The sequence below is a fragment of the Babylonia areolata genome, chromosome 30, assembly GCF_041734735.1.
Source record: "Babylonia areolata isolate BAREFJ2019XMU chromosome 30, ASM4173473v1, whole genome shotgun sequence".
Taxonomy (NCBI): domain Eukaryota; kingdom Metazoa; phylum Mollusca; class Gastropoda; order Neogastropoda; family Buccinidae; genus Babylonia; species Babylonia areolata.
The window spans coordinates 1,479,683-1,491,502 of NC_134905.1; the positions used below are offsets into that span (position 1 = coordinate 1,479,683).

The window sequence follows — 11,820 nt, forward strand, 5'->3', positions numbered from 1 at the left end:
AATTTGGTCAGGTGCATTATCACAACATAGACAAGTAAACAACATTGGGAACATAAATGTAAAAGCCAACAACAGCCCCTACAAATATTACGAAGATACAAATGTAAAAAAAAAAATATCACATACATCGTTTCATTCATACATCCACACACTGCAGGTAATAACTAGTATTCTTAATGTAAAAACAGAAAGAATTAAGAAACTTTATTTGAATATAATTATAAACATAGCCTACTATACTGCACATTGATTATAATAGACAGATAAGATAAGAATAAAGATGAATTGCGGAAAACCACAACCAGATAATCGGCACACCCGCACCCCCCCCCCCCCCCCCCCACCAACACCACACACGCGGATAACTTGATTAAACAAGAGTAATAAACATATGTTCTCAAATAAAAGCATTTCACATATTCGCTTTTAAAAACATTGCAATTGATTATTACGTCGTAATGTCCTCGTCATCATCAGTCCTCTTTTCTTTTTTTTTTTTTTTTATATCTACTTATTGTTTTCCGTCGTCCTCATCGTGGCTGTGCAGACTTCAAGCCGCCGACATTGCCGACGCTCTAACGGACGAGGTGGCACAGGAGCTGGCGGCAGCAGCAGCAGCCGACGCCCAAGAAGAGGAGGAGGAGGAGGAGCAGAAGAGGGGGGAGCCTTGGAGGAAGAGGGATGACGTCACGCAGGCCGAGGTGCCCGTCTTCCTCACCGGCGACAGCGATGACGTCACGGAGGACGGTGACGACGACTCGGAAGAGGAGACCACGTCTGTGGCGCTGGGGAAATGGTTGGATGAAAGTGAGTGGTCGGGGAGGGGAGACACACACACACACACACACACACACACACACACACACACACACACACACACACACACACACACACACAGAGTATGTGTGTGTATATATATATAAGACAGACAGACAGACAGAGACACAGACAGACACACACACACACACACACACACACACACACACACACACACACACACACACACACACACACACACTTTGCCTCCTAGTTTGAGAGTCATAGTCCTTCACAAAAAGACTAAGCTGTAAATGGTTTCCCATTGACTGGAGAAACCATTGATAATGCAGCTCTCACTTTGCTGTTGGCCCAAATGTAAGACTTATGTCAATCTGTGATATAAGCCGAGTGTTGGGCCTTAGAACCAGACCAAGGAACACAGAGAGAGAGAGGAGAGAGAGAGAGAAGAGAGAGGGGAGGAGCGTTGGGTGGGGTGAGGGTGGGGGGTAAAAAAAGGATCATCTGCTGATTCACGTGTGCTCTGTCTCCAACATCGTAAAAAAAATTTTTTTTAAATAAAAAATAAATAAAAAAACATTACAAGGACAGCCTGCCTTTCAATACCTCGAATAAGCCTCTCTACCAAACCCGCCATGCTGAAACAAAATCTCAGTTCAAATCTAGCTTCAAAATACATCTGTACAAATCTCTTTTTATGGATGTCTGTGTGTTGGCAGGCAGAGGGCATCATAAACGCCCATTATTGTTATTATTATCAGTAGTAGTAGTAGTCAACACTCAGCTTATAACACAGACTGACATAAGTTTACATTTGGGCCAACAGCAAAGTGAGAGCCGTATTATCAATGGTTTCTCCAGTCAATGGGAAATCATTTACAGCTTAGTCTTTTGTGAAGGACTATGACTCTCAAACTAGGAGGCAAGATTACACTGGCTCTTAGTGCTGCAGCCTTGTAGGCTAGTTGGCCTTTGGGAACCATCCCACCGCTGACTGTCCTAAAAGCTTCTTGGCCGATAGAGTGGGGATGTAACTTGGGCAAGACACTCTCCACTATAATCAAATTCTAGCCCAGATAGTCGGGACAGCAGTTGCCTCCTCTGCTGTTCTGATGGTCAGAGTCGAACACGACTATCATGTGTGGTTCGTCCGTCGAGATCGACGAGGACCATCTAGTCATCCTGGGGGTGGGTGGGTGGGTTGGGCTCTGTGGGTGCGCAGATGACTGGTCAGGCCAATCCGTGCCCGGAAGGTTCTGACGCAGTGTGGACAGGGGATGGTGGCGGCTGTCGGGGACTTGCTGGCACTGCTTTTCCTGGCCTGTCTGCGTTGCTCTGCTGCAGCGATTCTGTTGGCCTCACAGGATTTGGCGCCTTTGTGGACAGCTGAACGTCACTTTGGTCTGTCCATTGCATTCAGCTCCCATGTGTCGTGGCTGATGTTGAAGGCCTTCAGAGAAGCTTTCAGAGTGTCTTTGAAGTGCTTCTTTTGGCCTCCCATGTTGGAGTTCGCCGTACATCAGTTTCTTGAGGACGACTATCATACATAGTAGTAGTAGTAGTAGTAGTAGTAGTAGTAGTAGTAGTAGTAGTAGTATCATCATTATCATTGTCATTGATCATCATTATTGTTATGACCAGTATTAACCATCACCCTTACCACTTTGCCCCTGCTTCACTGCCGACACAGACCAGCCCAAGGTCAGCCTGGACGATCTTTTAGAAGCCGCAGCCCAGGACCTGGGGTACGGCAGACCAGACGGTAATTTGATAGGGACACCGCCTGTGGCCAGTCTCTTCTCCAGCAAGGCCGGTAAGTCACGAGCTTTCTGCTCTGGTAGTGGTAGTAGTAGCAGTAGTAATAGTAGTAGTGGTTGTAGTATTTTCTAATAAATTTGCCTTCTACGTATTTTCACTATACTGTATTTTAATCTTAGTGCTGCAGCCTTGTGGGCTAGTTGGCCTTGGGGAACCATCCCAACGCCGACTGTCCTGAAACCCTCTTGGCCGAGAGAGTGGGGGATGTAACTTGGGCAAGACACTCTCCACTATAATCAAATTCTAACCCAGATAGTTGGGACGAGACAGCAGTTACCTCCTATGTTGTTCTGATGGTCATAGTCGGACACGACTGACTGTCATACAGAATTTTATCTATTCACGTATCTGTACATTTCGTCTGCTGATTTCATTGCATTTCATGTTGAAGTTTTACTCAGTTTCAGTTTCAGTAGCTCAAGGAGGCGTTACTGCGTTCGGACAAATCCATATACGCTACACCACATCTGCCAAGCAGATGCCTGACCAGCAGCGTAACCCAACGCGCTTTGTCAGGCCTTGAGAAAAAAAAGTAAATAAATAAATAAATTAAATTAAATAAATAAATATTATTAAAAGATAAGTAAATAAGTAATAAATATGAAAATAAAATAAATAAATAGATAAATAAATATATTTTTTAAAAATTAAAATTACAAAAAAAAGACAATGATGATAAATAAGCAAATGTATATATAAAAATAAATTAATAAATTTTCAAAAAAAAGCAGACACACATTCACACACACACACACATATGCTTCCGAGGTCTGGTCAGCGTACTAGGTTTGTGTCAAGGTCAGGCAGCTGCTTTTTTTTTTTTTTTTTTTTTTTTTTTTTTATCTATTACCTAAAGTGAATGTGATGACACATTATTCATATCGATGGGTCTGCACGTTACGGCACTTCCTTCAAACTTGAAAAAAACTGAAAGGGGTCGTCTTACAGATACACTCAGAGAGACAGACAGAGAGACAGAGACACACACACACACACACACACACACACACACACACACACACACACACACACACACACAGACGATACGATGCGATACGATACGATACGATACTGCCTCTTGCTCCGATACTGATTCTACGGATACTACTTTTGGCTCTAATACCGATTCTGACAATGACACTGCTTTTGGCACTGATACTAATTCTGACAATGAGACGGCTTCTGGCTCTGATACTGCTTCTGACAATGAGACTGCTTCTGACAATGATACTGCTTCTGACAATAATACTGCTTCTGACAATGATGCTGTTTCTGACAATAAACAGCCTCCTGAATAAATGAGACTGGATTTAAACAGATCTACTCTTGGAATGGGGATCTTAATCTTGTTGGTCTGACGGACTAGCGTGGTCGGAAATCTGTCTCTCAAAGATGGAGCATAATTAGACAGAGAGATAAAGAGAGAGAGAGACCATACCATACCATACCATACCATACCATACCATACCATACTGCTTCTGGCTCCGGGCTCCGATACTGATTCTATGATACTACTTTTGGCTCTAATACTGATTCTGACAATGACACTGCTTTTGGCACTGATACTAATTCTGACAATGAGACGGCTTCTGGCTCTGATACTGCTTCTGACAATGAGACTGTTTCTGACAATGAGACTGTTTCTGACTGATACTGACTCTGACAATGGTTTTGTTTCTGGCTCTGATACTGATACTGACTATGATACTGCTTCTGGCTCTTCTGGTTCTGATGCTGATTCTGATAGTGCTTCTGGTTTTGACCGTGATTTGTGATCGTGACTATCAGGGAAGCTGCGCGTGGTGTGTCTCAGCTTATGTCACAGATTGACTAAGTTTACAGTTGGGCCAACAGCAAAGTGAGAGCTGTATTATCAATGGTTTCTCCATTGCAATGGGAAATCACTTACAGCTTAGTCTTTTGTGAAGGACTATGACTCTCAAACTAGAAGGCAATATTGCACTGGCTCTTATTGCTGCAGCGTTGTGGGACTAGTTGGCCTTAGTGAATTATCCTAACGCCCTGTCCTAAAACCTTCTTGGCCGAGAGAGTGGGGGATGTAACTTGGACAAGACACTCTCCACTGCAATCAAATTCTAGCCCAGATAGTCGGGGCAGCAGTCAGTCACCTCCTGTTCTGATGGTCATTGTCAGACAGACACGACTGACAATCATGTCATGCGTGCGATGTGTGCAGACCAATGCCCAGCGGTGCGGGAGTTCAGCACGAACTGCGAGTTTGCTGGGGACTCGATTGACTTCGAGGCCAGGGCTCTCTGCAACGTGCACGAGATGTGCTACTCTTGTGTAAGTCTCTGTGTGTGTGTGTGTGTGTGTGTAATCACAGACGCACAGCCGAGGCACACAGCAACACGGTAGGTCTCCACACGTCAGGGAGACAGGCAGAAAAGCTGCAGGAGGCACGGAAAGGGGACGGGATCTGGAGGGAAGTCTGTACAAAGAGAGGGATCGATCCCCGGTGTAGCAGTCTATTCATACCCCCCCCCCCGCCCCCTTGGTTTGTTTTTTTTTTTACCCCCGGGATCAAATCTCGCCCCCCCCCCCTTCCCAAATTTACACCCCTGGTCTGTGTAGACAAGCCAGGACTGACCCACCTAGCCCCCTGGGGGGGTAGACTTCAACTGACCCCGCCTGGTTGAATTTTGCCCCCAATGCTCCCTGTCGTTACTGACGAATATGGGGGGTTATTCTAGGCGGACTTGAAATGAACACCCCCCACCCCCACCCCCCCATGGTAAAATCGGTCCAGTTAGAATCAGCACAGTCTATCAAAGTAGATCTCCCACATGTTGGCTTCCTTCAGCATAATGGAGATCGAGGGGAGGGGGGGCATCAGTAAAGGATGTCCACAGAACGACACCCCCACCCCACTTTCGTTTTTCAACAGCTTGATAAACCCCATAGAAAGAGGGTCAATTTCCAGATCCAACTGGGACAAGTCGGTCTTGACTCACCACAAATGACCCCCGGTGTACAACCTGACATAGGGGTAGTTTGAGGCCAAGTCACCGATGAAAGCAACAGGGTCTCTCTCTGCCGGCAGATCTGAAAAAAGCCCGTTGTGTACAGCAAAGTTCGCACAGTACCCGGAGGGGGCAGGGGGAGGGAGCGGGGGGTACGGGTGGTGGTGGGGGTTGTGGGAGGGGGTGTTGTGGTGGGGGGAAGGGGGAGGAGAGAGGGGGCTCACCTGCGGGTGATAACAGTGGTATAACATTTCCTCCCTCTCAGATGTATTGATATAGGGCGTGTGTGCGCGCGCGCGTGTGTGTGTGTGTGTGGATGTGAACAACTGAAATTTTATACCTTTTGTTAGAACTTCTGGCATTTTGCAATTTGTGCATTTTAAATGCAGATTCCATACGCACCATCCACACACACACATGCGAGAATTAGGTCATGCCCTCAAGAGTGCGTGCACTCTTCGCCTTTGTCAACTTTGTTTGGTGTTGAGGAAAATTTCAGTGAGTGTGTCAGCTTGAGACCATTGGAGAGTTAGATGTGAGAATTCCAAGACCTCTGTGTGTGTGTGTGTGTGTGTGTGTGTTCCTCAGGATGTTTTATATGTAATCATTTTAGAGTTGCGGTTTTTGGGGGGTTTTTTTTGCACATTGGTTCATGTCAGTAAAGGCAATGCTTTTCTGCCTGTGGTCTTGCAATTTGACAATGTAGTGTTTTTGTTTTTTTAACCAAGTTGTGATAAATTTCATGGGAATAATCATAGTCTTCACAAAAAGGGGGGGGAAAAAAGAAAAAGAAAAAAAAGGGAGCTGCAATTTAGTGTGTGTTTTAGATTAGATTTTCGTTGTAAATAACACCAGGAGCTTTATTTATTTTTAAGTGTTTACATGTGTTAGTCTATTAGAGAAAACTTGTGTAATATTCCTCTTCTATTCTCCCTTGCCTCCTCATGTAAGTTTGAGTGTTATGTAAATATACCATTCATTATCTCATTATTATCCACTCCTATTCCGAGTTGTCTAACGTCCCTCTTCCATTGTCTCCTTTAACTGCGTCCTCATGTCACAGGGAACACAAGTTTGAGCATTGTGTAAATACATCATTTATTGTCTCGTTATTATCTGTTCTTATGCCGAGTTGTTTGACCTTCCTCTTCAATTCTCCCCGAAATGCCTCCTCGCATAAGTGATCGTTATATAAATACAACATTATCTCATTATTGTCTCCTCTTATTCGACGGGCGCAATAGCCGAATGGTTAAAGCGTTGGACTTGCAATCTTAAGGTCCCGAGTTCGAATCACGGTGACGGCGCCTGGTGGGTAAAGGGTGGAGATTTTTACGATCTCCCAGGTCACCGTATGTGCAGACCTGCCAGTGCCTGAACCCCCTTCGTGTGTATACACAAGCAGAAGATCAAATACGCACGTTAAAGATCCTGTAATCCATGTCAGTGTTCGGTGGGTTATGGAAACAAGAACATACCCAGCATGCACACCCTCGAAAACGGAGTGTGGCTGCCTACATGGCGGGGTAAAAACACGGCCATACACGTAAAAGCCCACTCGCGCACATACGAGCGAGCGTGGGAGTTGCAGCCCACGAACGAAGAAGAAGAAGTCTCCTCTTATTCTAAATCAAGTTCCTTTTCCATTATCCCTCAACTGCATCATCCTGTAAGTTTGAACATCATATATTATCTCATTATTATCTATTCCTATTCCGAGTTGTCTAAATGTTCCTTTTAAATTCTCTCCCTTGCCTCCCGGTGGCGCCACGTGCAGGGAGAGAGTCTGGGTGTGGGTCAGACCAAGTGTGACTTCATCTACCGGATGGCCAGCACCATTCTGTGCCAGCGGGACCAGGACTGCATGACGGACGCCGAGATCTTCCTCAACACCATGAAGCTCAAGCACCGCTTCGTGCCCTACTCGCAGCCTGTCTGCCGCTCGCAGTGCACTGCAGAGTTCCTCAGCATCGTTTAGACAAGAGTTTGTAACACGTCCAGCTTTTAGTGCCGTACTGCACACCAGTTCTGGTGTGTGCACGTGCATCTTGCTGGATTGGGGCCACGCCTGATTGGCGTGGAAGGAGTGTATGATTTAGATGTATACATTGTCTGGGCAGAGTTGGTGACTTTTTACAAAAACGTTATATATATAAATATATATCTGGGCCTTTTTTTTTATGTGGGCGAATATTGTGTCTGTTCATGTTCATGATCCTTACATACTAAGCTAAAGTAAAACGAGAAAGGTCTCAGTTTTGATCTGTAAACTTTGTTCAGAAAGGTTGGGGATATTTGTTCTAAGGAAAAAAACAAATGATGGCAATTTGTCAGGTGTGAACTGGACAGAACGGACACTTATGTCATCTTTCACAAGTGAACACAGATACCTACCACACAGCCACTTTTGTACACTGTGTCACCATTGTGTCATTCCGTGTGAGTACGGAATCATTGCCCATTTTGATACAAGTTTCCTCGTGCAGTTCTGGCATCTGTACTCAAGATGTACAAGAACAAGAGAGCCTTTCATGACCCGCCTTGGTTGTGTGAATGAAGTATACTGATCTCTCCAAAATACAGCTAAGCATCTGTATCCTTGCCCTGTACCCAGCTATCTTACCCAGCTGAGCATATACACCCTTACCCTTCATTCCCAAAAAAAGAGCAGCCTGTTGCTTTTTCGTTTTGTGTCCAGTCTGTATCTGGTGAGCTCTTTCTCATTGCCTTCATCTTCAAAACAGTTGTCTCCTCCATGGAATTTTCTGGCCATTGTGGGTCAGTAATTTGGGAGTTGGACCTCAAGCGTCGTTTTGTCACTCCCTCTTGCTGTAGTTTTGCCATCGGATCGGGTTTAGAGTTGAATAGAAAACTGCTTGTTCACGGATGTTTTATATCAAGTTGATTGACCCAAGTTTATAAGCAGCAAATCCTACCATCACTACCCATACAATTATGAAAATACAAGCACCACACTCTCGTATGCACCCATGCATACACAAACGTATATCTACACACAGATACTCAAGCATGTTATATTGTTTCAGATCTCTTCCCTTTTCTGATTGTGTAGCTCTTTCACATGTTAGTGTAGACAACTATATCAAAGGTTTGTTATCTCTGTTGTTAATATTATTTACAGCTTTTGAAATGAGGTTGTGAGAATGATTTACTTAATGGTAAAGGTATTTGAAATGAAGTCTGAAAACAGGCTCTAAAAACGGGACAGCTGTGACAAAATATTCGGGTTGTGGCAAAACACTTTTATTCACATTTGCCGAGATCGTAATTCAGTTCTTTTTTTTGTTGTTCGTTTCCTATAGCCTGTATTTGCTTCTTTATTCATTTGTTTTAATATCAAATCATTATGAAATTATTGCTTTCCTGTCTACAGCCTACAAATTTCTTAGAGAGCATGCTGAATCCAGGTATATTGTTGCTGACTGTCAAATCCCGGTTATGTTATACAATTCTCTGGTTTGGTTCCTTTTCTAGTGCCCGTTACTTCTTAGATAGGACAACTGTAGTACAAACTAAACTGTTATCATTTTGTCCAGCAGATTTGGTAAGCTGATCAGGATGGTTATTTCAAAACACCTGCCAGCTGTTCCGGATTTGTCTAAATGTGAGCTGCTCACATGTTACCAGTAGGTGAATGGGGGAAAAAAAAGGTTTAATTCTCTGACAGAAATGTGGATGGTTAAAAAAAAAGAAGAAATTTTAGTGGCTAAATTATCTGAGAAAAAGACAAAAAAGAAAAACGAACAGGAATGACATTTCCAGCATCTCTTTTCTTCTATTCTTGTGATTTTTAGTTGACTTCCTTCCCTGTATCAATATCATTTTAATCCTTTTCTTTCTTTCATCTATATCATTTTAATCCTTTTCTTTCTTTCATCTATATCATTTTAATCCTTTCTTTCTTTCATCTATATCATTTTAATCCTTTCTTTCTTTCATCTATATCATTTTAATCCTTTCTTTCTTTCATCTATATCATTTTAATCCTTTTCTTTCTTTCTTTTATATCATTTTAATCTTTTCTTTCTTTCATCTATATCATTTTAATCCTTTTCTTTCTTTCCTTTCATCTATATCATTTTAATCCTTTTCTTTCTTTCCTTTCATCTATATCATTTTAATCCTTTCTTTCTTTCATCTATATCATTTTAATCCTTTTCTTTCTTTCCTTTCATCTATATCATTTTAATCCTTTCTTTCTTTCATCTATATCATTTTAATCCTTTTCTTTCTTTCCTTTCTTGCTCATTGAACAACCTGTATAATTCTTGCCCTGTGAAAGTGGTGACGACAATGTGTGTGTGTGTGAACAAAAATCACCGATACCTGTCCAACTTCACAACTACTTTCCCCACCAAACACAAGGTCACAAGCGGGAAGCAATGGTCGACATGTGGAGCATCATCATTCACTTGTGTTGTTGTCGTGTCCAGTCTATTTTTGCCTTGGTCAAGCGTGAACATTCCCAGCCTTTCTTTGTTACCTCTTGTGATGATCAGTGCGTTCCCGCCAAGTTCTTGTTTTCTCAGGCCAGAGGGCATCCAGAGGTGATGAGAAACCTGTCAATGTGTCCCCTTCTCTTGTGAGGATCACACTCCTCACCACATCAATAGCCTTCTCAAAGGTGGGTACTGGCTGAAGAGTAAGACACAATGAATACCTTAAAGCACCATACTAACCAATGCACCTACTAGTATCATAATGAAAGCTGGGTATTAGCTGAAGAATAAGACACAATGAATACCTTAAAGCACCATACTAACCAATGCACCAGTATCATAATGAAAGCTGGGTATTAGCTGAAGAATAAGACACAATGAATACCTTAAAACACCATACTAACCAATGCACGAGTATCGTAATGAAAGTTTGGGTATTTGCTGAAGAATAAGACTCGATGAATACCTTAAAACACCATACTGACCATACTAACCAATGCACAAGTATCATAATGAAAGGTGGGTACTGGCTGAAGAATAAGATACAATGAATACCTTAGAACACCATACCAACCAATGCACCAGCATCATAATGAAAGGTGGGTACTGGCTGTAAAATACACAAAATGAATGTCTTAAAAATAAAACGCCATCAAAGAATGGCAACTGTAAAAAAAACCCAATGCACAAGTAATGTAATACAAATTTGGTACTGACTGTGGAATAAGATAAATGAATACACTTTAAAAAAAACAAAAGAAAAAAGAATAATTTAAAAAATCACACACACATCAAAGAATGGTGTAATTTTATTATGTTACCATTTAGCCAGCAGTTCCTCCGAAGATAAGTGCTGAATGTGAATGAGATTCTTTGTCAAAGGCAGTATCCTTAACAGGCCTTATTGAAAAGAAAAAATAAATAAATAAATACTGACTCAGCAAAATTTTCATTCAAACTCAAAATAAAAAAAATAAAAAACCCTGGTCAGCTATTGCCAACTTTAGATCCTGCTTTTAAAGCTTACACGTTAGTTCTAACCACATGCTAAACAAAATCAACAGAAATGACAATATATATCCAGCAATCTTATAACACCCTCAATGTTTGGATATTCCTTTTTCCAAAGTAATCATACACTGTTCTAAAAGGGGCCAGGACACAAGCCATACGATTAGGTCATGGCCAGCGTTTCTCTTCACTTCTCTGTACCCTCTGGGATCGCTTAGCATTCCGTTGAGTTGTGTTGCCTGTCCTGTATAGACGGAGTGGTACAATTTGTAACAGCCGTAGTTTCGGACATGCAACAGTTAGGCAAGTTATATAGTCTCTTCTGTTTGTTTTTAAATGAATGAATTTATTATTCTGTGACCAATAAATTTTGTGAGGATTTTGGAGTTAAGTTTGGTTTGTGAGGGACTGTGTTTGTGTGAGTGAGTGAGTGAATGAAAGCAAGCACTGTTGTCAAACATGAGAAGGAAGGCCTAAGACTTGTGCGTCATCATTTTATCCCACTCAGAAAGTCGAAACTAAACAACATTTAAACTGAAACAGATGGTGCGAGTCGTCTCTTCCCCATCCAACAACTCTGTGGAGTGGTAACGCTTTGATTGATTGATTGATATGGATACTTATATAGCGCGTATCCTCGGTCAGAGACCAAATTAAGCGCTTTACATACACGGGGACATTTGCACCACAGGCTGCCTACCTGGGTAGAGCCGACTGACGGCTGCCACTGGGTGCTCATCATTCGTTTCCTGTGTCATTCAATCGGATTT

At 42.5% G+C, this 11,820-nt stretch overlaps 1 protein-coding gene across 1 annotated transcript in view; it reads left to right on the top strand.

The window, feature by feature from the left end:
* Positions 1-11,429, top strand: part of LOC143275662 (uncharacterized) — a 139,857-nt gene extending 128,428 nt beyond the window's left edge. Inside the window, exons 7-10 of the mRNA XM_076579937.1 lie at positions 548-807; positions 2,468-2,590; positions 4,793-4,902; positions 7,357-11,429. Of these exons, the coding sequence (XP_076436052.1) occupies positions 548-807; positions 2,468-2,590; positions 4,793-4,902; positions 7,357-7,557 (694 nt within the window). The 3' untranslated portion in view covers positions 7,558-11,429. The remainder of the gene's footprint in view (positions 1-547; positions 808-2,467; positions 2,591-4,792; positions 4,903-7,356) is intronic.
* The last annotated feature ends 391 nt before the right edge of the window (positions 11,430-11,820 follow it).